We start from the raw sequence: 22,316 nt of genomic DNA, 5'->3' as shown, positions 1-22,316 counted from the left end.
AGAAAAAAAAAAAGATTGCTACAGTAGGCATCATAAAATTTAATTGCTAGTACTGCAGGGAAATGTAATACTATACAATGTTACTAAAAGAGGTACATAAAACTTTGTGAACAACCTTAATACTACAATGGTGTGTGCGAGGGGAAAATATTCAACAGTACTCTAGTCACCAAAGCCCAAGCAGGATAGAGGAGAGTCTTCTAACATATGAGAAAAATTCTGGGGTAAGAAATCAGAAATGAAGGGAGCCAACAGAGAAATCCAAGGGAACAATAATGTCTATAAGACTGATGGATCTTCACTATGTATTATGGCCCGTCATGGATTATAGCTTTCCTCTGAGGTGGAAGATTTGTAAAAGCAAAGCCCTGGTCTTAAGAGAGATGTAGAAAGGGGCGCCTGGGTGGCTCAGTCGGTCGAGGGTCTGACTTCGGCTCAGGTCATGATCTTGCGGTCCGTGAGTTCGAGCCCCACGTCGGGCTCTGTGTTGACGGCTCAGAGCCTGGAGCCTGTTTCGGATTCTGTGTCTCCCTCTCTCTGACCCTCCCCCATTCATGCTCTGTCTCTCTCTGTCTCAAAAATAAATAAACGTTAAAAAAAATTTTTTTTTAATAAAAAAAAATAAAAATAAATTTAAAAAAAAAAGAGAGAGAGATGTAGAGGACTAAGCAGATTATTAGAACAAGCATTTGAATAAGGACCAAGGCAGAATACCTGTTATATGAATAAGGACAAATAGGAGTTACCCGAGCTCAGAGATACTGAGTACTTCTTTTATTTTCAATGTTTACTTATTTTTGTGAGAGAGAGTGCAAGCAGGAGAGGGGCAAAAAGAGGGGGACAGAGGATCTGAAGTGGGCTCTACACTGATGGCAGTGAGCCCTATATGGGGCTTGAACTCAGATCACGACCAGAGCTAAAGTTGGACATTCAAGAGACCAAACCACCCAAGTGCCCAGATACTGAATACTTCTAAGAAAAAGCTTTATCATTGGGGCGCCTGGGTGGCTCGGTCGGTTAAGCATCCGGCTTCGGCTCAGGTCATGATCTCACAGTCCATGGGTTCGAGCCCCGCGTCGGGCTCTGTGCTGACCGCTCAGAGCCTGGAGCCTGTTTCAGATTCTGTGTCTCCCTCTCTCTGTGACCCTCCCCCGTTCATGCTCTGTCTCTCTCTGTCTCAAAAATAAATAAACATTAAAAAAAATTAAAAAAAAAAAAGAAAAAGCTTTATCATTATAAAGGATGTTGTCAAAGAAAAATACAATAAAAACTCTCAACTCTAGAAAAAAAAAATAATACAGATACCCAGAAGTTAGCTCTGGGACACACTTCAGGGTCAAAATAATGAAAAGCAACTTAAAACAGTTTAGAAAATTTAGGACTTAATCTTTAGGACTAAAATGAGGAGTGGGACATGGCATAATGTTCCTTTTGGAACATTAAGGTGTAGTTGTGGGGAGAGGGGAAAACCCAGTTGTGGCGTACAAGGAAAATGAGGTTGGAGACTGACAAACCCACACCTCCAACTTGACATTCTCTGGACCTAAAAGTAACCTTAAATTTCTCTCTTTCTAGAACAAGAAAAGCTTAAATAATAAAAAAATTTAAAAATAAAATAATAATAATAATAATAATAATAATAATAAAGCAGCTTTGCTTTTGGAACCTAGATCTATTGTCCCATTTCTTTCCTTCTCCTTTTGTCTAACTTTTCAAATTTTAGTTAGCCTAGTATCTGGAATCACCCTTCCCTTTCCTTCCATTTAGAACGAAATAAAATCATCTGAACTTCCCATTCTGAGTGACTGACAGCAAGAAAACCCAGTTTCTCCCCAAGCATTAAAAGATCCTGGAGTTGGGGGGGGGGGGGGCACCTTGGTGGCTCAGTTGGTTAAACATCGAACTTTGACTCAGGTCATGATTTCGTGGTTCGTGAGTCTGAGCTCTGCGTCAGGCTCTCTGCTGTCAGCCCAGAGCCCACTTTGGAGCCTCTGTTTCTCTCGCTCTCTCTCTCTCTCTCTCTGCCCCACACGCATGCTCTTTCTCTCTCTCAATAAATGACTAAACATTAAAAAGAAGAAGAAGAAATCCTTCCTTTAAAAATAAATAAATAAATAAATAATCCCAGAGGAAGACTATATTTTCCACAAGTTTACCTCATTTGCTCTGGACTTTTCTACTGACATCTTTTTTTTTTTTTTTTAATTTATTTTTTAAATTTACATCCAAGTTAGTTGGCATATAGTGCAACAATGATTTTGGGAGTAGATTCCTTAATGCCTCATCAGAGCTTTTCCTTGGTGGTGCTAGACACTGAGCTCTGCTTTCCACCAAACAAAAAGATCCTTTATTTATTCTCAAAGCTACCCCAAAATATGGTTAAATTTTCTACTAAGGTTTACACATTGGAAGAAGATGGAGGAGGAGATGGAGGAGGAAAATTATAGTAAGCCTTGAACAATGCAGGGTTTAGGGGTGCCAACCTCCAGGCAGTTGAAAATGTGCATATAACTTTTTTGTCACATGTAACTTTCAACTCCCCCAAAACTTAATTACTAATAGCCTACTGTTGACTGGAAGCCTTATAAACACCATAAACAGTTGATTAGCACATATTTGGTATGATATATGTATTATATACACTATCACGATAAAGTAAGCTAGAGAAAAGAAAATGTTGTTAAAGAAATCGTGGGGGGGGGGGTGCCTGGGTGGCTCAGTCAGTTAAGTGTCCGACTCTTGATTTCAGCTCGGGTCATGATCTCACAGTTTATGGGATCAAGCCCCATGTGGGGCTCTGCCCTGACAGCTCAGAGCCTGCTTCGAATCTCTCTCTCTCTCTCTCTCTCTCTCTCTCTGTTCTCCCCCATTCATGCTCTCTCTCTCTCTCAAAATAAACAAATAAAATTCAAAACAAAGAAAGAAGAAGAAAATAATAAGGAAGATGGGGCACCTGACTGCTCAGTTAGTAGACTGCCCCCATGACTCTTGATCTCTAGGTCATGAGTTCCAGTCCCACATTGGGCATAGAACTTACTTTAAAAAACACAAAAACAGGGGTGTCTGGGTGGCTCAGTTGGTTAAGTGTTCAACTTCAGCTCAGGTCATGATCTGCAGTTCAGGAGTTCAAGCCCCAGGTGGGGCTCTGTGATGACAGCTCAGAGCTTGGAGCCTGCTTCAGATTCTGTGTCTCCCTCTCTCTCTGCCCCTCCCCCACTTGTGTGCACATGCATGAGCTCTCTCTCTCACTCAAAAATAAAATTTAAAAACATGAAAAAAAAAAAAAAGAAAACCACAAAAACAAAACTGGGCACCTGGCTGGCTCAGTCAGTACAGTCAGTAGAGCATATGACTCTTGATCTTGGAGTTGTGAATTTGAGCTCCACGTTGGGTGTAGAGATTACTTAAAAAATAAAATATTTTTTAAAAAAAGAAAATTATAAAGAAGAGAAAATACATTTATAGTACTATACTATAGTTATCAAAAGTAATTCATGTGTAAGTGGATTTGCATAGTTCAAATCCATATTGTTCAAGGGTCAACTCTATAATATAGTAAAGGAAATCTTAAAACAGTATATCACCTATCACTGCCCCCTGAAGTCTTTGAACCATATATATACCTGCTTGATGGATCCCCCCCAACCCCATCTCTGAAAATAGTATTCCTTAGCTGATGGTCACTAGCCATGTTCCAAGGATTCAGTCCTATCCTCTCTCCCATCCAGCTGAAATTCATACATTCATCCACCTTCTTTTTATTCATTTATATAACCAACAAATGTTTATTAAACTATGTGCCAATCACTATTCTAGGTATAGTGATATAGCAAGAACAAGAGAGCCAAGTTCCTTCCTCTCATCCTCTCATGGTATTTATCTGTATTCAAATTTTTTCTTTTCTTTTTTGTTTCTTTTTCTTTTTTAGTGAGAGCACAAGCAGGGGAGAGGAGCAGAGGGAGAGAGAGAGAGAGAGAGAGAGAGAGAGAGAGAGAGAGAGAATCTTAAGCAGCCTCCACGCTCAGCATGGAGCCTGATGCAGGGCTCAATCCCACAACCCTGGGATCATGACCTGAGCCGAAATCAAGTCAGACACTCAACTGACTGAGCCACCCAGGTGCTCCAACCTGTATTCATTTTCTAATGCTGTTTAACAAATTACCACAAACTTAGCAGCTCAAAACCACACATATTTATTATCTCACAATCTCTATGCATCTAGAGTCCAGCCTTGATTTAGCAGAGTCCTCTGCTCAGGGCCTCCCAAAGTTGTAATCAAGGTTGACATCAGCCAGTTGCTATTCTCATCTGGAGGGTTGACTAAGGAAGAATCTTCTTTTAATCTTATTCAGGTGCCAGGGGCTACTCTCAGCTCCCTAGAGGCCCCTAAAGTTCCTTGCCGTGTGGCCTTCTCCATAGGTGTTCTCACAACATAACTTATTTAGTCAAAGTCAACAGAGAGTTTCTCTTATTCCAGTGTGTTAAGACAGAATCTTATATAACATAATCATAGGAGTGGCATCCCATCACCTTTTCCATATTCAGTCATTTAGAAGTAAGCCACACGTTCTACTCACACTCAAGGGGAAAGGATTTTACAAGGGTGTAGATAATTGGAGATGACCTTAGGTTATTTCACCACATTACCTTTTAGAAAGGGGAGACAATATGAGAGGAACAGCTGTTCTATCTTAAAAGGATTTTTCAGGAAGTCCTGTTTAGGGAGGTATCACTTGACCCCTGAGGTATTGATCTCTGCTAGGCAGAGATCTGGTAGAAGACTATTTTTGTCTTAGGAAATAAGCAAAGGCCTTAAACTGGTTAGAACAATCTTGGTATATTTGAGAAATAAAAAGAAGGTCAGTTTTTACATGTGAAACAAATGTAACATTGTGCATCAACTATATCCAAATAAAAAAATAATTAAAAAGTATATTGTTTTCCAATTGAAACAGGAAAGAAAAAAAAGAAAACAAGAAAAGGAGGCCAGTTTATTGGAGCATGGGAGAGGCAGGCATGTTCCACTTGATACAAAGCTGTTAGGTCATAAGAAGGGTGTGGCTCATTTGACTATTTGCTCTCAGTTCCATTTCCTTCCCTTTTCTTCTTTGTTCAGGGACTGACTCCTACAAACGAAATTTCCAAGACTCCCTTGCCCACTGGCTTCCAGTCAGCTTCAGCCTATGGGAGCTATAAGATTAAATTAAACTCCTCAGAATGACACAAGGCCCCGTCTCTTTTATTCTTCTGTTCAGCAAATATTTATTGTTCATTGTGGTCCAGGCTCTGTATTAGGCTACTGTGGATACAATAAGCAAAACAGTCTCTGCTCTTGCTAAGCCCTGTGATACCAAAGAATTTACAGTTCCTCAAATATACATGCCTTTGTGCTTGCTATTTTATCTGCCAGGAATATCCTTTCCCTTATGGCTGTCTCCTTAATTTTTGTTCACCATATAACACTCAGCTCAAACAGTACCACCTCTAAGAAGATTCCCCTGACCCCAAACCCCAAACAGAATTAATTATTCCCTCTTTGCATTACTTTTTTTTTTTTTTAAGTAACCTCTAGGCCCAATATGGGGCTTGAGCTCACAACCCCAAGATCAAGAGTCACAGGCTCTACCAACTGAGTCAGCCAGGCACCCCTTCTTAGCATTATTTCTATATGCTTTTTATAAGCTTCTAATATTGTGCTTATCAGGCTGCATTTTGATTCCTTGCTTTTGTTTTCTCCTCTACTAGATTAAAAAGGGGGATAATCTCGGGGCACCTGGGTGGTTCAGTCAGTCAAGTGATTGACTCTTGATTTCAGCTCAGGTTGTGATCCCAGGGTCGTAGGATTGAGCCCCAAGTCAGGTTCCACACTGAGCATGGAGGCTACTTAACATTCTCTCTCTCTCTCTCTCTCTCTCTCTCTCTCTCTCTTTCCCTCTGCCCCCTCCTCGGCTGAAGCTATTTGTATAATTTTGAGTTCTCAGTTCATACAATTTCATAGCAAAAAATCAGTTTTTTACATTTTTATTTTTTTAATTTTTCTCTTTCTTTTTTTAAAGATTTTATTTTGCTTTTTTTAAACACTTATTTATTTTTGAGAGAAAGAGAGAGAGAAAGAGAACAAGCAAGGAAGGGGCGGAAAGGGGAACAGTCTCCAGGCTCCACACTGTCAGTGCAGAGCCCACTTCAGACTCTCTGTCCTCCTCTCTCTGCCCCTTCCCTACTTGCACTCCCTCAAAATTAAATAAAACACTTGAAAAAAAGATTTTATCTGTTAAGTAATCTCCACACCAAATGTGGGACTTGAACTCACAACCCCAAGATCAAGAGTCTCATGCTCCATCGACTGAGCCAGTCTGGCACTCCATTCACTTTTCTTCTTAATGTATGTGATTCCCACTATTCATAGTCAGAATGTAGAAGCAAGTGATTTTTCTACTTATTTCCTAATATGTGATCAAAGTATATAATTTACCCTTTATAATCCTCAGAAAGGTCTGAATCACCCCTTACAATTTATTCAGAAGTACTATGACTTGTGAAAGCTACTAATCAACAAGCATTTACTGAATCCTTTTTGGAGTTGTACAAATGCTATATCAGTATTAACTTTTTAAAAATTTTTTAATGTTTGTTTTTGAGAGAGAGAGAAAGAGAGAGACAGAGTGGGAGCAGGGGAGGGGCAGAGAAAGAGGGAGACACAGAATCCTAAGCAGGCTCCAGGCTCTGAACTGTCAGCACAGAGCCCGACGTGGGGCACATACCCATGAACTGTAAGATCATGACCTGAGCCGAAATTGAACGCTTAACCGACTGAGCCACCCAGGTGCCCCCAGTATTAAGTTTTAAAAGTTCTCTATTTCAGAATATGAACATAACGTAGTTATGCAATGTTGTCAAAGAAGTGATAAAAGCACAGATTATGGAGTGCCTGGATGGCTTAGTCGGTTAAGCATCAGATTCTTGATCTCAGCTCAGGTCTTGATCTCAGGGTGGTGAGCTCAAACCCCGAATTGGGCTTTATGCTAGGCGTGGAGCCTACTTAAAAAAAAAAAATAATAAATTAAGAAGAGGAAAAGCAAAGTTATTTCTCTTTAATTATTTCACATACAATTACTTAATTGTGAAAATCTTTTTTTTTTTCCTTAAGTAAACTCTGTGCCCAATGTGGACCCTGAATTCATAGCCCTAAGATCAAGGATTGCATGCTCTACCAACTGGTAGAGCCAGGCAGGTGCCCTGTAATGTGTAAAAATCTTATTTCTCCAGAAAGATTTATAATATCGGAGAACAGTGACTAAATCATATGCTGCTGCATACCTAGAAAATGTTTAGTAGTCACTGAAATGAAAAGTCAGCCAACTGAGGACACAAAACAAGGAAAAAAATTTGTTCCTACATAGGCTTATTTGTATCTCAAGGATTAGAAAAAAAGGCATAATAGAATATATTTTTTTACTGTACTTTCTACAAATGTTTGATATATTTGCTTTTTTAAAGTTTATTTATTTTTGAGAGAGACAGAGGGAGAGAGACTGAGCAGGGGAAGGGCAGAGAGAAGAGAATAGAGGATCCGTGCTGACAGCAGAGAGCCCAATGTAGAGCTAAAACTCACAACCGTGAGATCATGACCTGAGCCAAAATCAAGAGTCAGATGCTTAACCAACTGAGCCACCCAGGCACCACTAAAACTTTTTCAATACTTTTTCCAGTTATTAAGCATGTCAACATTTTTCTCACTTGGATGCTGAGGCTGTTGCATAAGCATTTGAAATGTACTGAAGTAAGACTGTCTTATGGCCTTGCATTTTCATTTTTCTGGCTTTTAATAAATATTTATCTGCCCTTTCATAATGACCTCCACATAACTGCACTAGACTATCTTCTTGTAGAAATTACACAAATAACTTCAAGAGTAGCTGAAGCTACTGTAATACTCATCCTCACAACCTTCCCCCAAGATAAATATTTATTCATCCTTTTTAGAGGACTCTAGAACACAGAAATATCTACATCAAAACTTACTTTTTCTTCCTTAATCTAGAATTTTCTCTGGTTAGAACTGATTAGATATTTAGACCTAAAATGTAATGATTTTATTTTCCAAACACAAAACTAATCATGCTTTAAACTTTGAACTTCCTCCACTTAAAAGGGTTCCCTTTCCCTTCAACAAAAAGACCAATTTCAAAATCTCTTTTGTGCTAGGAAATCAAATCATACAATAAAATTTAGGATAAAATCTTTGTCTAAATGTTCAAAAAGCAAGATGACCACCTACTCTTTTTTTATGGAGAGAAATCCAAGCTTCAGTTATACAAACAATTCAAAAGAGGACTGGTTATAGCTGTTCATCCCAGAGCATATCTGTTTTTTCTTTTACTTCAGAACCATCATTGCCTACTACTGGCTAACTCATTGCTCTTGGAGGTTGAGGGGGGATTGTTTTCCATTATATGATTCTCATATTAATCAATTTTCTCAGTGTGTATCTGCTATTATCCAAAAATAGGCTGTACACATTTATTCTTCTTAAAGCACAGAATAAAAAAGGAGAACTATCAGACTTGTGGGGGGTTTTCCTCTTTCAAATATTACTGAATAATCTTTCCAAATTTCCAAAAATAAGTGCCTTTAAGAAAATATACCAAACACAGACTATTACCAGAATGGTTTCACAGTTAAGGATTACTCATATGCATTCTGTTTGCCAAGTTTTTATGTAGAACATCTGTAAGAAATGTTTGCCATTGTCTTGCCTTCCTACATCTCCCTATAAGGATTGTTTTATCTTGGCCACAAGACTTTAGTAATAGAAAAATAGGGAAATAGAGGACAATATGATGGGGTGATTAGGCCAAGTAACAATTTTCTAGTTAAAAGTTTCATGACCAGGGGAGCCTGGCTCATTTGGTGGAGCATGCAACTCTTGGTCTCAGGGTTGTGAGTTGGAGCTCCACGCAGGCTGTAGAGATTACTGAAAAATGAAATCTAGGGGGCACTTGGATGGCTCAGTGGTTAAGTGTCAGACTTTGGCTCAGGTCCTGATTTCACAGTTCATGAGTTCGAGCCCTGTGTCGCACTCTGTGCTGACAGCTCAGAGCCTGGAGCCTGCTTCAGATTCTGTCTCCTCTCTCTGCCCCTTCCTCACTTGCACTCTCTCTCTCTCTCTCTCAAGAATAAATAAACATTAAAAATTTTTTTTAAACATTTAAAAAATAAAATCTATAAATAAATAAATAAAATATAATATAATAAAATATTTTTTAAAAAAGTTTAATGACCAACATCACATTTCCAGTTATCCATTACCTCCCCTATTTCAGTATAGCTAAGGACAATCCTTATGGTACAAAGCCTAACTTCTTAGCTTTCTTTCTTTCTTTTTTTTTTAAATGCTTATTTATTTTTGAGAGAGAGAGACAGTAGGGGAGGGGCAGAAGGACAGGGAGGGGCAGATTCTGAAGCAGGCTCCAGGCTCTGAGCTGTCAGCAGAGAGCCTAATGTGGGGATCAAACCGGTGAACCGCGAGATCATGACCTGAGCTGAATGAAGTCGGACACTTAACTGACTGAGCCATCCAGGTGCCCCCTAACTTCTTAGCTTTATGAACAAAGGCCTTCACCATCTTTCCTTCACAAGCTTTATCTCTCTTTTTTTTGCCCCTCTTAAACCTCTTACAGTTCACTGAATATACCGGGCCTTTTCCCAAACTTACCTTCTTTCTAATGAAAAGGAAAAGGGAGAAGCGTCTCTCTCATTTTCTTGTCTTTTTCTTTTTGTAAGATTTTACTTTTATTTATTTTGTTTTTTTTTTTAAAGTAGGCTCCACGCCCAACATGGGGCTTGAACTCAACCTTGAAATCAAGAGTCAGATGCCCTACTGACTGGGACAGTCAGGTGCCCCTGGCTCTGTCATTTCCTACAGATTTTTCCCTCTACCTTCAATGCCTTTCCTTGTCCCTGCTCCAGGCACCTTCTATTCTTTCTTCAGGGGCACCTGGGTGACTCAGTCAGGTAAGCATCTGACTTGGTTTTGGCTCAGGTCCTGATCTCATGCTTTGTGAATCTGAGCCCCAGGTCAGGCTATACGCTGACAGTGCAGAGCCTGCTTGGGATTCTCTCTCTCCTCTCTCTCGGCCCCTCTTCCCGGCTCACTCAAAATAAATAAATAAGCTTAAAAAAAAAAAAAAGCTCACACACATAGCATAATTGGAGGGTTAAGCATTCTCCAATCCCCAGATCATCATTTACCTGCCTTGTCCTCTGAGTGCACAAAAAGCTTTGTTCACACTCTGGAGTAGTATAACATTCCTCTTCTGTTTTTATTGTTGCTGGTTTTGATTTGGGAAGGGAGGAGATTATGGGTGATTTTTTATTTTATTTTCTTCCTTATACTTTTTGATACATTTTGACCTCCTACAATGTATTATTTTTTTAATTAGAAAAAATATTATTTCAAATAGTAGTTCTAGACAAAGAAAAGTAAAAAAACAAAACAAAACAAGTAGTCTTTGGTATCCAGAGTAAATATTATACTCATGGTAAGGAAATGAAAAAAAATTAAGCAAACTCTCTGAACATTATCATAAAACAAATTATTTTACATATGACACTTTATCATCAGCATCATATCCTAATATTTATTTAAATATTCTGGATATGCTAATATTATATTTAGTACTCTGGTTTATTACTGGTTAGATTATGACAATCTTTCTTATTTTAATTTTTTTCTATTTTATTATGTTACATCATCTATGTAAGCTTCCTCAAGCCCTTGATGGGATATAAATAGAAATAATGTAAATAAACCATTCTGGCACTAGAATTTTAATTGTCCCTGCTGGGTTCCACCAGATCCACATATTTAGCTGGGATGGGAGTGCTTTCTCTGAGCAAGGGATCATGAAGACAGCGAAACAACTTACCAAGTGGCTAAAATGCATGGTATAAAAGAGCTCCCATACACAGTCAACATAAGTATGTCTATGTGCAACAAACCACAAATGAAATGCAGAAGATTCTGATATTTATTTCTATCTCCTCTTCTTTATACAACTTGTGAAAACCCTTAGCTACAAATGGCTAAGTCATGTTTTCTGTTTTGATTTATTTTCTTGTGTAGTCCAATGCTGATTTTCTTTTATGTGTTATGTGTTTTTATCTGTTTCACTTATTATTATTATTATTATTATTTTAATTAAGTAGGCTCCATGCCCAATGTGGGACTTGAACTCACAACCCTGATATCAAGATTAGCATGGTCTACTGACTGAGCCAGCTCCTATTTTATGTGTCTTATGTGTTCTTGAACCATGCAGATCTGGCTGACATGCAAGATGGCTTTTGAGATCAGTGCCTTTATTATTACTTGGAAAGGCAGTGATATTTTCCATAACCTGTAATTTCTGAATGATATGCTCAAATATTATCAATTGTATTGCCAAAGAGGCTTGTGCTCTGCCCTGCAAGTTCTTTTTTTTTTAATTTTTTTTAAAGGTGGAAAGTGATCCACTTTTTTTTTTTTTAATGTTTATTTTTGAGAGAGAGAGAGAGAGAGCATGAGTACATGAGTGGGTGAGGGGCAGAGAAAGAGGGAGGCATAGAATTTGAAGCAGGCTTCAGACTCTGAGCTGTCAGCACAGAGCCCAACATAGAGCTTGAACTCATGGACCATGAGATCATTACCTGAGCTGAAGTTAGATGCTTAACTGACTGAGCCACCCAGGCACTCCTCTGCCTTGCAAGTTCTGCTCCACGCCTGCTTCTCTCACTCAGCTATCTCCACACTTGGCATAATCAGCATTTCAGTAGTATATTGACTGATAAGATGTATAATTTGTATGCTTTGACTTTTTTCATTGCAAAAAGCGTGATCTCCATTATATTTCATCGGTAGCATTACCTAAAACCTTCTTATTTATATCCCTGCAAGGGTTTTACTGTTGAGGTCTACATAGCATTTACACCATTGTATTGCATATTATCTCTTTAGGAAGCCAGGAGATTATGAATTCCTTAAGGCCTGGGATTTTTTTTTTTAATTTTTTAAAATTTTTATTCATTTTTGAGAGACAGAAAGAGACTGTGCATGAGTAGGGAGGGGGCAGAGAAAGATGGAGACACAGAATCTGAAGCAGGCTTCGGGCTCTGAGCTATCAGTACAGAGCCCAATGCAGGGCTTGAACCCACAAACTGCAAGATCATGACCTGAGCCGAAGTTGGACACTTAATCAACTGAGACACCCACCCAAGGCCTGGGACTTTAGACTCAGGATTTAGTATAAATCTGACACATATTAGGTCCTCAATAAATGCAGAACTTATTTGAATAAATAAATGAATGGACATAAAGCACACTCTTTTTGAGAGAGAGACAAAGAGAGACGGAGCAAATGGGGGAGGGGCAGAGGGAAAGGAAGAGAGAATCTTAAACAGGCTTAATGCCCTGCATGGAGCCCAGCACAGGGCTCCATCTCACAGCCATGAGATCATGACCTGAGGGGAAATCAAGAGCTGGACACTTAACCAACTGAGCCACCTAGTAGTCCCAAACATATTTTTTATTTATTTATTTTTTAATTTTTTTTAACGCTTATTTATTTTTGAGACAGAGAGAGACAGAGCATGAATGGGGGAGGGTCAGAGAGAGGGAGACACAGAATCTGAAACAGGCTCCAGGCTCTGAGCTGTCAGCACAATGCCTGACACGGGGCTTGAACTCACCGACCGGGAGATCATGACCCGAGCTGAAGTTGGCCGCTTAACTGACTGAGCCACCCAGGCGCCCCCCAAACATATTTTTTAAGTAGCAGAGAAAACATCAGGAGAAATTTTCAAAGAAATTTAAGATATGAAAGGAATTTCCTAAACTAAAAGTGAAAACCCAACTTAGGAATGGCAAGGGCTCTAAATACACATTTCTCCAAAGAAGATATACAAATTACCAATAACAATATGAAAAGATGTTCATTATCATTAACCATTAGGGAAATGCGAATCAAAACCTAAGTGAGGTACCACTTCACACTCACTAAGGTGGCTAAGATAAAAAAGATAGATAAAAGTGTCAGAAAGGATGTGAAAAAATTGGAACCCTGAGATATTGCTGATGAGAATATAAAATGGTGCATTTACTTTCGAAAACAGGTTTGGCAGTTCTTCAAAAGTTAAGCATTGACTTACCATATGATCCAATAATTCCAATCCTAGGTATATACCCAAGAGAAATGAGAAAACCTCTACACAAGCATTCACAGCAGCATTGTTCATAATAACCATAAAGAGGAAACAACTCAAATGTCCATTAACTGATAAATGGGTAAATAAATATGACATATCCATGCAACGTAATATTATCTACCCATAAAAAGTAATTAAGTACTAATACATGCTACAACATGAATGAACCTTGAAATCAATATGTTGAGTGAAAGAAGCCAGTCACAGAAGACCACATATTGTATGATTCCATTTATATGAAATGTCCACAACAGGCAAATCTAAAGACAGAAGGTGGATTAGTGGTTGCCTGGGGTTGGAGGGAAAGGGGAGTTGGGAATAAATGTGAACAGACAAGTACTAGGTAAGGAGTTTCCTGCTAGGGTGATGAAAATGTCTCAAAATGGATTGTGATAGTTGCCCAACTCTATGAATACACTAAAAAAAATTGAATCGTCCACTTTGAATGGATGAATTGTATTGTGAATTATATCTCAATAAAACTGGTTTAAAAAAAAAAAAGGAACTGAAAGGCATTTTGCCAGTAACAATTACATTGCTAACGCTCAAACTTTTACTTCTTTTGCAGGATACCTTTTAAGAATAAAACTATACACAAGAAATGCAGCAGATTCTTAAAGGAAAAAATCTCTTAGTCCTTATACTAACACTAGGAGCAGGATAAAATCAATATGTTGAAATTGGATCACTTCTCATGGATTTTTACCTAATATTATCAGTATATTTATAAATAATGTGGTTTGTTGAAAACAATGGTGAAATGTTAAGCTGTTTTATGATATAGAAAGGGGAAAAACCCTGAACCTATAAACTTTACACCTTAAAGTAAATAAATTTTTAAGCTTTGCTTAGATTAACAGCAGCCTTTCTACTTCCTTCAAAACTCTTGTACAAGCAAGTAGTATATTAGGCAAGAGACAGAGGTGTTATAAGAGGAGAATTTCTTATAATAACAGTGTACCTGCAACCTCTGCTGAGATATCATCTATTTGGTCACAGGTTTGTTTTAATTTTTCTCAAACAACTGCTAGCCAATAACACTATCATTCAATTCCATGCAACAATTACAGCAACCAGGATGATGAAACTGATAACCAATGGTACAAATCCATTACAATACCAAAGCTGGTTTCTACATCACAGAGGATTTCAGTACAAGGGCTAGAGAAAGAAAAATTAATGAGGTCAGAATGGAAAACAAACGACAAGAGAACAGTGAGTGAAGTCACTAGCTCACTGGGATATACTTAGAAAATCAGCTGAAGTCTGAAAGCAATTTTGCAAATAACATTACAGCAAGGAATAGGAAGGTGTGTGCCTTCTAGAACAGTTCCAGGAGATGAATTATATGACTTGTTTTAACAATAATTAAAGTGACATTTACTTAACTTTAACACATTACAAAGCACTTTCACATCTATTTTTGCATTTGAGCCTCCCTCTGATGAGGTGGCTGGAGCAGGTAATACTTGTCTCATCATTACTATCATAAGAAATGACCTATATTGAATTCCTGTATCCCAGGCAAAAAGGGATGGTTCGACCCTACCTCTTTAACCTAATAAATACTTTGGATGAGAGGGAAAAATAAAGTTTCATGGAAATAATAGCTACAAAAGAAAGGTCACTATAGCAGTAGTTTAAATGGACAGATTTTGATGAGAATAAAAAGCTGATGACTGAAATGAATCTCAATGTAAAATGTGCATGGAAAAAGTTGCTCCTGGACATAATCATTTCAGTAAAATAAAAAATGAGAATAGAAAAAAAATTGGAAATAGTTTCACTATTACTGCATAAAAATTTGACCAAGAATTAAATAGATTACAACTATTGTTTAAATGGGTATATTCATAAATACAGAGTTCAAAATGGCAGGTTAAAATCGTGCACCTCATTCAAGTGGGGGAATAAAAAACAAAAAGGAGAAGATGGCAGGATCAAATAGGCATTTTTTTTTTTTTTTTTCAAATTGGCGTTATTGACTTGACTTTTGGAATCCTGCCTGCCTTCTTATCTTCTTTAACATGACTCATGTTAGGTAAGTCTCACAATCAGGCTCTCTCCCTACCTGTAAAATGAGAAGTACAATGTTGTGGATTAAATGAGATAGTGTGAATAAAGTTGTTAGCATAGGAGTGGCACAAGTGAAGTGTATTTTAATCCTCCCTTTTCCAAGAATTCATTGTACCCTTTCAGTGTGCCAGGCCAGGATCTTTAAAAGTAGATCTCCAAGTCACTAAACCACATTACTTCATCTGTAAGTACATTTCTTATAATTGACAAAATACCCAAAGCAGATGTCTGATCAACAAAGCTTTACCTCTGGCTGTCTATATATTTTAAAGTAGAAATGTTAATTTAGAAAATATTATTCCAACCAACTATTGGAATATAAATTTAAATGCTCCAGATTGTTTAAAAAATATAAAAATAAAAATACCTATGTGTCTTAAAAATGTTTGGTGCATAAATAGCTATTTTGGTTTGACTTATCCACCCCCAAATTGCTTTATTTCTTCTCAAGAAATAAAAAATGGCCAATTAAGTAATGGCTTTCTCAGTTTCACTAACAATATGAGGTATGGAATACTGGGAAATCATACAGTCTATCAGTCTTATCATATGGAAAACAGACATGATAATATACACCCACCTCAGAGTTGTGAGAGCTAATTAATATCTTTAAACTGCTTTGAAATTCCCATATGAAAGACACCTAATCTGATCTTTATCTAGAGAGAAGGGTACGGCATGCATGGGAAGACACTATTCACATAGAAGCTAAAATTGGCTCTTGCTTGTGTAACTTGAATTTCTACTTGCCAAGAATGTAATTTAGCAGAGGGAATGCTGACACTTTTTTTTAAGTTTATTTTTAAGTAATCTTTACACCCAACATGGGTCTCAAACTCACGACCCGACATTAAGAATCACATGCTCTCCCAACTGAGCCAGCCAGGGGTCCCTGTCATACAACTTTCTTTCTTTCTTTTTTTTTTTTTTTTTTAAGTTTTTATTTATTTTTGAGACAGAGACAGACAGAGCATGAGCAGGGGAGGGGCAGAGAGAGAGGGAGACACAGAATCTGAAGCAGGCTCCAGGCTCTGAGCTGTCAGCACAGAGCCAGTCACGGGGCTCAAACTCACAGACTGTGAGATCATGACCTGAGCTGAAGTTGGACGCTTAACTGACTGAGCCACCCAGGTGCCCCATACAACTTTCTAAATACATGTTTCAAAAACATATGATACTCATTCATTTTTTCATTATTTCATTTTTCACGTAGTAGCGATGTGATACCAACCACAGATACACAAAATGCTCAATTCAGTATTCAAACACATATAGCACATGGAACTCTGTGTGATTACCCTATTATTTTTGAAAATCCTCCTTGCTTTTTCTGTAACCAAAAATATGCAGTTGTTAATTGAATGCTGTTGTTTTTTGGTTGGTTGGTTGGTTAGTTGTCAAATGATCTTAAATTGAAATATTTTCCTTGGGGCACCTGGGTGGCTCAGTCGGTTAAACATGTCTAACTTCGGCTGAGGTCATGATCTCACAGTTCATGGGTTTGAGCCCCGCGTAGGGCTCTGTGCTGACAGCTCAGAGCCTGGAGCCTGCTTCAGATTCTGTGTCTCCCTCTCTCTCTGCCCCTCCCTTGCTTGCATTTTGACGCTCTCTCTCTCAAAAATAAACACTTAAAAAATTAAAAAAAAAATTTTCCTCTGTAGTTCCTAACTAGCTGGACATTCCTCTGTACCATTATTGATGTCATCTATGATGTCATGAAGGTGGAGGCCATCAACACTGCAGCCCACAGACTGGACAGTCCCCAGGATTTCTTTAATGTTTCCAGAGAGTTGTCTGACTAAATATCGGTGCTGCATCTGTGGGGCAATGTTGAAGGCTTTGATAATCAGGGCAGAGGCAGAAGGTAGCACTTCAGTCTGGGCCTGTCAGTTCTGAATGGTCACTTTCACTGTAATCCTCAGACCCATCCAATCACCAGTTGCCTTGGCGATGTCATCACCAACCTTTTTTTTGGAGACGGATCCAGCGGGCCGACCTTCAGGGCCAGGGCAGACGTGGCACCTACTTCACCATCAGTGCACCTCAGATATACAACTTTGATTTCGTTGGGGTCAAACTCAGGCAGCATGGTAGAGACAGCTGGTGATGGATGAACCTGGATTCAGGATGACCAAAGACAATTGCACCTTCGCCTCCTCTGAGCCAAAAAAGCCAAAAGCTGTTAATTGTTTTTTAACACAAGATTTCAGAAGTATGTGACTGAGAAAGTGAAAATCTCCCAAAATCCCATGCCCCAGAAAAAACACTGGTAATAGTTTGATATATATTCTTCAATGTTTTTTCCCTTTAACTATCACACACATGCACACACACACTAATATATATACTGTGTATATACACACATATATAGGGGCCCCGAGCTGGCTTGGTCAGGAAAGGATGCAAATCTTGATCTCCGGGTCCTGAGTTCCAGCCCCATGTTGGGCTAGAGATTACTTTAAAAAATAAATGAGGGCTCCTGAGTGGCTCAGTCAGTTAAACATCTGACTTCAGCTCAGGTCATGATCTCACGGTTCGTGGGTTGGACCCCCACGTCAGGCTCTGTACTGACAGCTCAGAGCCTGGAGCCTGCTTCAGATTCTGTGTCTCCCTCTCTCTCTGCCCCTCCCCTGCTCATGGTCTGCCTCCCTTTCTCTCTCTGTTTCAAAAATAAACATTAAAGAAAAAAAATTTTAAATAATAATAATAAATAAAATAAAACACACACATACATATGCCCTCTAAAAAGTTTGTACCAAATACACACAATTATAAATATTCATTTATATACACAATTATTGTTATTAACAGATACAGGACTATATTATGCAGTCTGTAGTGCAGGGCTGAGACTAGAATAAGGCAAGAGAAGAGAAAGACTAGGATATAAAATTGAAGGAGGCACTCACTCTCAGGGTCCAGCCCTGCACTCCTACTACTCTAAGAGTATCTCCTTAGGTGTTCTGCTTGAGGCCTAGGCCTTGTCTCACCTAGTCCCAGTTCCTCCTGCAACTTGCTTTTTAGTTTTCCCAATTAATTTATCCTCCCATATAGAACTATCTTTTTTCAGTGGCTGCATAATCTCCTTTAATGAATAGATCATAACTCCAATCATCCTTTGAAGGACATTAGTTTCTAATTTTCTAGTGAGCATCTGTGTTATATACATCTGTGCCTATTTGTGTTAGAATTTCTGTGTTAAATTTCTAAAAGAGAATAACTGGGTGAAAGTGTAGGATGCACTTTTTTTTTATATAACTAAAGGCATTTTGCCCTGAAGAATATTTGTTCTAATTTCTACTCCCATAAAAAAAATGCCTATTCCGGGGTGCCTGGGTGGTTAAGTCGGTTGAGTGTCTGACTTCAGCTCAGGTCATGATCTCACGGTTCATGAGTTCGAGCCCCATGTCAGGCTCTATGCTGACAGCTCAGAGCCTGGAGCCTGCTTCGGATTCCGTGTCTCCCTCTCTCTCTGCTCCTCCCTTGCTCACACTCTGTCTCTCTCTCTCTCAAAAACAAATAAACATTAAAAAAAAAATGCCTATTCCCTGGGATGCCTGGGTGACTCAGTCGGTTAAGCATCTGACTTCAGCTCAGGTCACGATCTCAAGGTTCATGGGTTCAGGCTTCACACTAGAGTGTGGAGCCTACTTGGGCTTCTCTCTGTCTCTCTGCCCTTTCCCCGCTTTCTCTCTCTCTCTCTCAAATAAATAAATAAACAAAATCTTTTTAAATAAATGCTTGGTCCCTAACACTCTGACCAACCCTCGGTATTATGAATTTTTAAGAGCTTTGGAAGTGGATAAAATAATAGGTAAAAACAGGTAAAAAAAATAATTGTAATAATAATAGGTAAAAAGGTAAAAATAATAGGTTGTTTTGGTTTTAACCAGCATCTCTTTATTTTTTTATCTTGCATTTCTTTTTCATTTTTAAAGATTTTATTTTTAAGTAATCTCTACATCCAGTGTGATGCTTGAACTTACAATGCTGAGATCGAGAATCCCATGCTCCACCGACTGAGCCAGACAGGTACCCCTAACTTGGATTTCTTTAAATGATATAGGCATTTCTTCCTCTTAATTAACTACTGGTATTATTCCTTTTGAGAATTGCATGTTCTTTCTTGCTCTTTGGCAATTTCTTCTCAACATTGTTTTTTTCTTGAAATTTATAATATCTTTGTAAAGTAGTCTTTTTAGTCTTTAGTCTTTCTAGTCTTTTTTTTCTAAATACATTTTGAAAATATTTTTTCCCTGATTTATTTTCTGTCATTTTGTCTTTTGATGTTGCCCAGTCATCATTTTTGTTTGTTTTGTTTTAATTTTTCTTTGAGTTTTTTTTTAAAGTAATCTCTATGCCAAAAGTGGGGCTCAAATTCATGATGGCAAGAGTCACATGCTTACCAACTGAACAAGCCAGGTGCCCTGAGTTCCAAGTAGGATCCACACTCAGTGTGGAGCCTGACATGGGGCTTGATCCCATCACCCTGGGATCATGAACTGAGCTGAAATCAAGAGTTGGACACTCACCCAAATGAGCCACACAGGCACCCCAATTCACTGTCACTTTGTAGTATGTTTTGAAATCAAGAAGTGTGATTCCTACCCCTTTGTTCTTTTTCAAGGTTATTTTGGCTTTACTGGCTTTCTTTCTTTCTTTCTTTCTTTCTTTCTTTCTTTCTTTCTTTCTTCTTTCTTTTCAGAGAGAGTGAGAGAGTGCTAACAGGGGAGAGGGGCAGAAAGAGAGAGAGAGAGAGAGAGAGAGAGAGAGAGTCCCAAGCAGGTTCCATGCTCAGCATGGAGGAGACGTGGAGCTCGATCCTATGACCTTGGGATCATGGCCTGAGCCAAAATCAACAGTCAGATGCTCAACTGACTGAGCCACCCAGGCAACCCTCCCATGATTTTTTTTTAAGGACTTTTGCTATGGCAGTATTATCAACAAATCCCTCTCAAAGGCACTTTATTTACTGACTTCAGTCTTGTGGTCTAGAAACAGGATGCAAAAAGATATAGAATTTTCAGACTCTCTGAATACTTGCCTTCTCTGTCTAATTAGGCATAAAAGATGCCAAACACTGTAATATTTGATTGCTACCTATAGGGAATTATTAGTTTCAAGTATAAGTGTAACTTAGTGTTATGCCCACATCCAGAAACCAGATTGTGAATCAGATGTTGTAGCACTTGGTTTACCATCACTACCTTGAAAACTTTCCTCCCATTTTATGTCTATGTGCCAAATGACTGCAACTTTCATTCATGCCTATTAGTACCCTATTAATTCCTGCTTATTTATGCCTGGTAGTATGGCATGAAGTCCAAAAGTGAGACACTTTGACTAGCAAGAAAATTCTATATCTTATTTTGTAAAACATCTCTTAATGTTTTACAAAAATGAATTAATCATCAATTTGATTTAACTTTAACTTCCCTGGCCAAAATTATAATTCTGAGAATTACTCTCTATTATATGTTCTAATACAAAATGTAGACCATGCATGTAGAACTCATTCTAGGATACTTGCATTAAACACTATAATACATTATATGAGTAGTATCTTAGTGTCATAGTCAAAATTAGCATTTGGATATTCATCTGCTAGGGTTAGCTGGAGTTAGCTGACAATACCTTTTTGTGACAAGTATTTCCCTTTCTTTGCAAACTGCTCTACCATGTATGTTTATTTGCTCAATTAGTGTAAGTCTTCCCATATTACCATTAATAATGTAGCTTTCTACCCAATAGTATCAAAAACTAAAAGTTAATTCAATCTTCTACTTCATTGTACTTTGTCTTCAAAGCCATAAACTTAAAAAAAAAAATCTACAGGGGTGCCTGGGTGGCTCAGTCAGTTAAGCGTCTGACTTCGGCTCAGGTCATGATCTCACGGCCTGTGGGTTCGAGCCCTGTGTCAGGCTCTGTGCTGACAGCTCAGAGCCTGGAGCCTGCTTCGACTTCTGTGTCTCCCTCTCTCTCTCTGCCCCTCCCTGCTCACACTCTCTCTCTCTCGAAAAATAAATAAACATTAAAAAAATTTTTTTTTAAAGTCTACACCTTATTTATTTACTTTTTAGTACATTTAAATCCTTGAGGGGTACAGCATCACACAGATTCTGTAGCCAATGGCTTTAGCAGGAAGGTTGCTTTGGAATACAAGAACCATGCCACTGTTTCCGCGAGCACAAATTACTTTTTCCCAGATCACTGTGGTTTTGTTTGGTTTGCCACCAGGAGTCACTGTATTATCTATCCTTTGCTTTGTACACATAAGCGTATCTCTTGTCTAGATAGAATTCAGTTTCATCTTGAGCATAAACATATTCAGTTTCAAGAGGAGCTATGTGCTCCCTCTGGTTCCAGAGACCCCATTTATAGCCAGCAAAAATGGCCTTGGACCACAGCTTTCCAAACATATTTGTTTTTTTAGGAGTCCTGTTCCCAGCAGGCCTCCATAGGTTCCAAGATGGTGTAAAGAGAAACATAAACTTTTTAACTAGCCAGAAAATCAACATGAACGAACATCTTCAAACTTCAGAAACAGATTCAACAGTAACCTGGCAGAGTCAGGCAGAAGGTTGCTACATAGTACAGAACAATGGTCCTTAAACTTGTGGCCACTATTAAATCCAGATTCCTAGATGTCCTGGTCAGCTTCAGTGTGTAACGGCATGGTGTTGAGCTTTCTCAACTGAATTTAAAAGTTGTTTCAAATGTACTTTCACAAATCTGTTGAGACAACATAGATTAATAACAGATTCATTGTTAAGAGTGTGGGCTCTAAAGTTAAATTACCTGGATTTTTAAAAAAAAATTTTTTTTTTTTACATTTATTCATTTTTGAGAGACAGAGAGACTGAGCACAAGCGGGGGATGGGCAGAGAGAGAGGGAGACAGAATCCCAAGCAGGCTCCAGTCTCCAAGCTGTCAGCACAGAGCCCAACCTGGGGCTCGAACTCAGGAGCTGTGAGATCATGACCTGAGCCAAAGTCGGA

General features: G+C 38.5%; 1 protein-coding gene and 1 pseudogene across 1 annotated transcript; both read right to left on the bottom strand.

Annotated features, from left to right (window-relative positions):
* Positions 1-16,982: 16,982 nt before the first annotated feature.
* Positions 16,983-17,559, bottom strand: LOC122227249 (60S ribosomal protein L12-like). The gene is made up of 2 exons (XM_042951611.1): positions 17,279-17,559; positions 16,983-17,195 (listed from the first exon to the last, which is right to left on the bottom strand). The coding sequence occupies exons 1-2, from the start codon at positions 17,405-17,407 to the stop codon at positions 16,983-16,985; spliced, it is 342 nt and encodes a 113-aa protein (XP_042807545.1). The 5' UTR covers positions 17,408-17,559.
* A 3,844-nt stretch (positions 17,560-21,403) lies between these two features.
* On the bottom strand, positions 21,404-21,737 carry LOC122228141 (annotated as a pseudogene).
* Between the last annotated feature and the right edge of the window lie 579 nt (positions 21,738-22,316).

This window comes from Panthera leo, chromosome C1 (assembly GCF_018350215.1).
Source record: "Panthera leo isolate Ple1 chromosome C1, P.leo_Ple1_pat1.1, whole genome shotgun sequence".
Classification (NCBI taxonomy): Eukaryota; Metazoa; Chordata; class Mammalia; order Carnivora; family Felidae; genus Panthera; species Panthera leo.
Note: the sequence above shows the minus strand (reverse complement) of the source record. Positions and strands in the feature narration are given on the sequence as shown.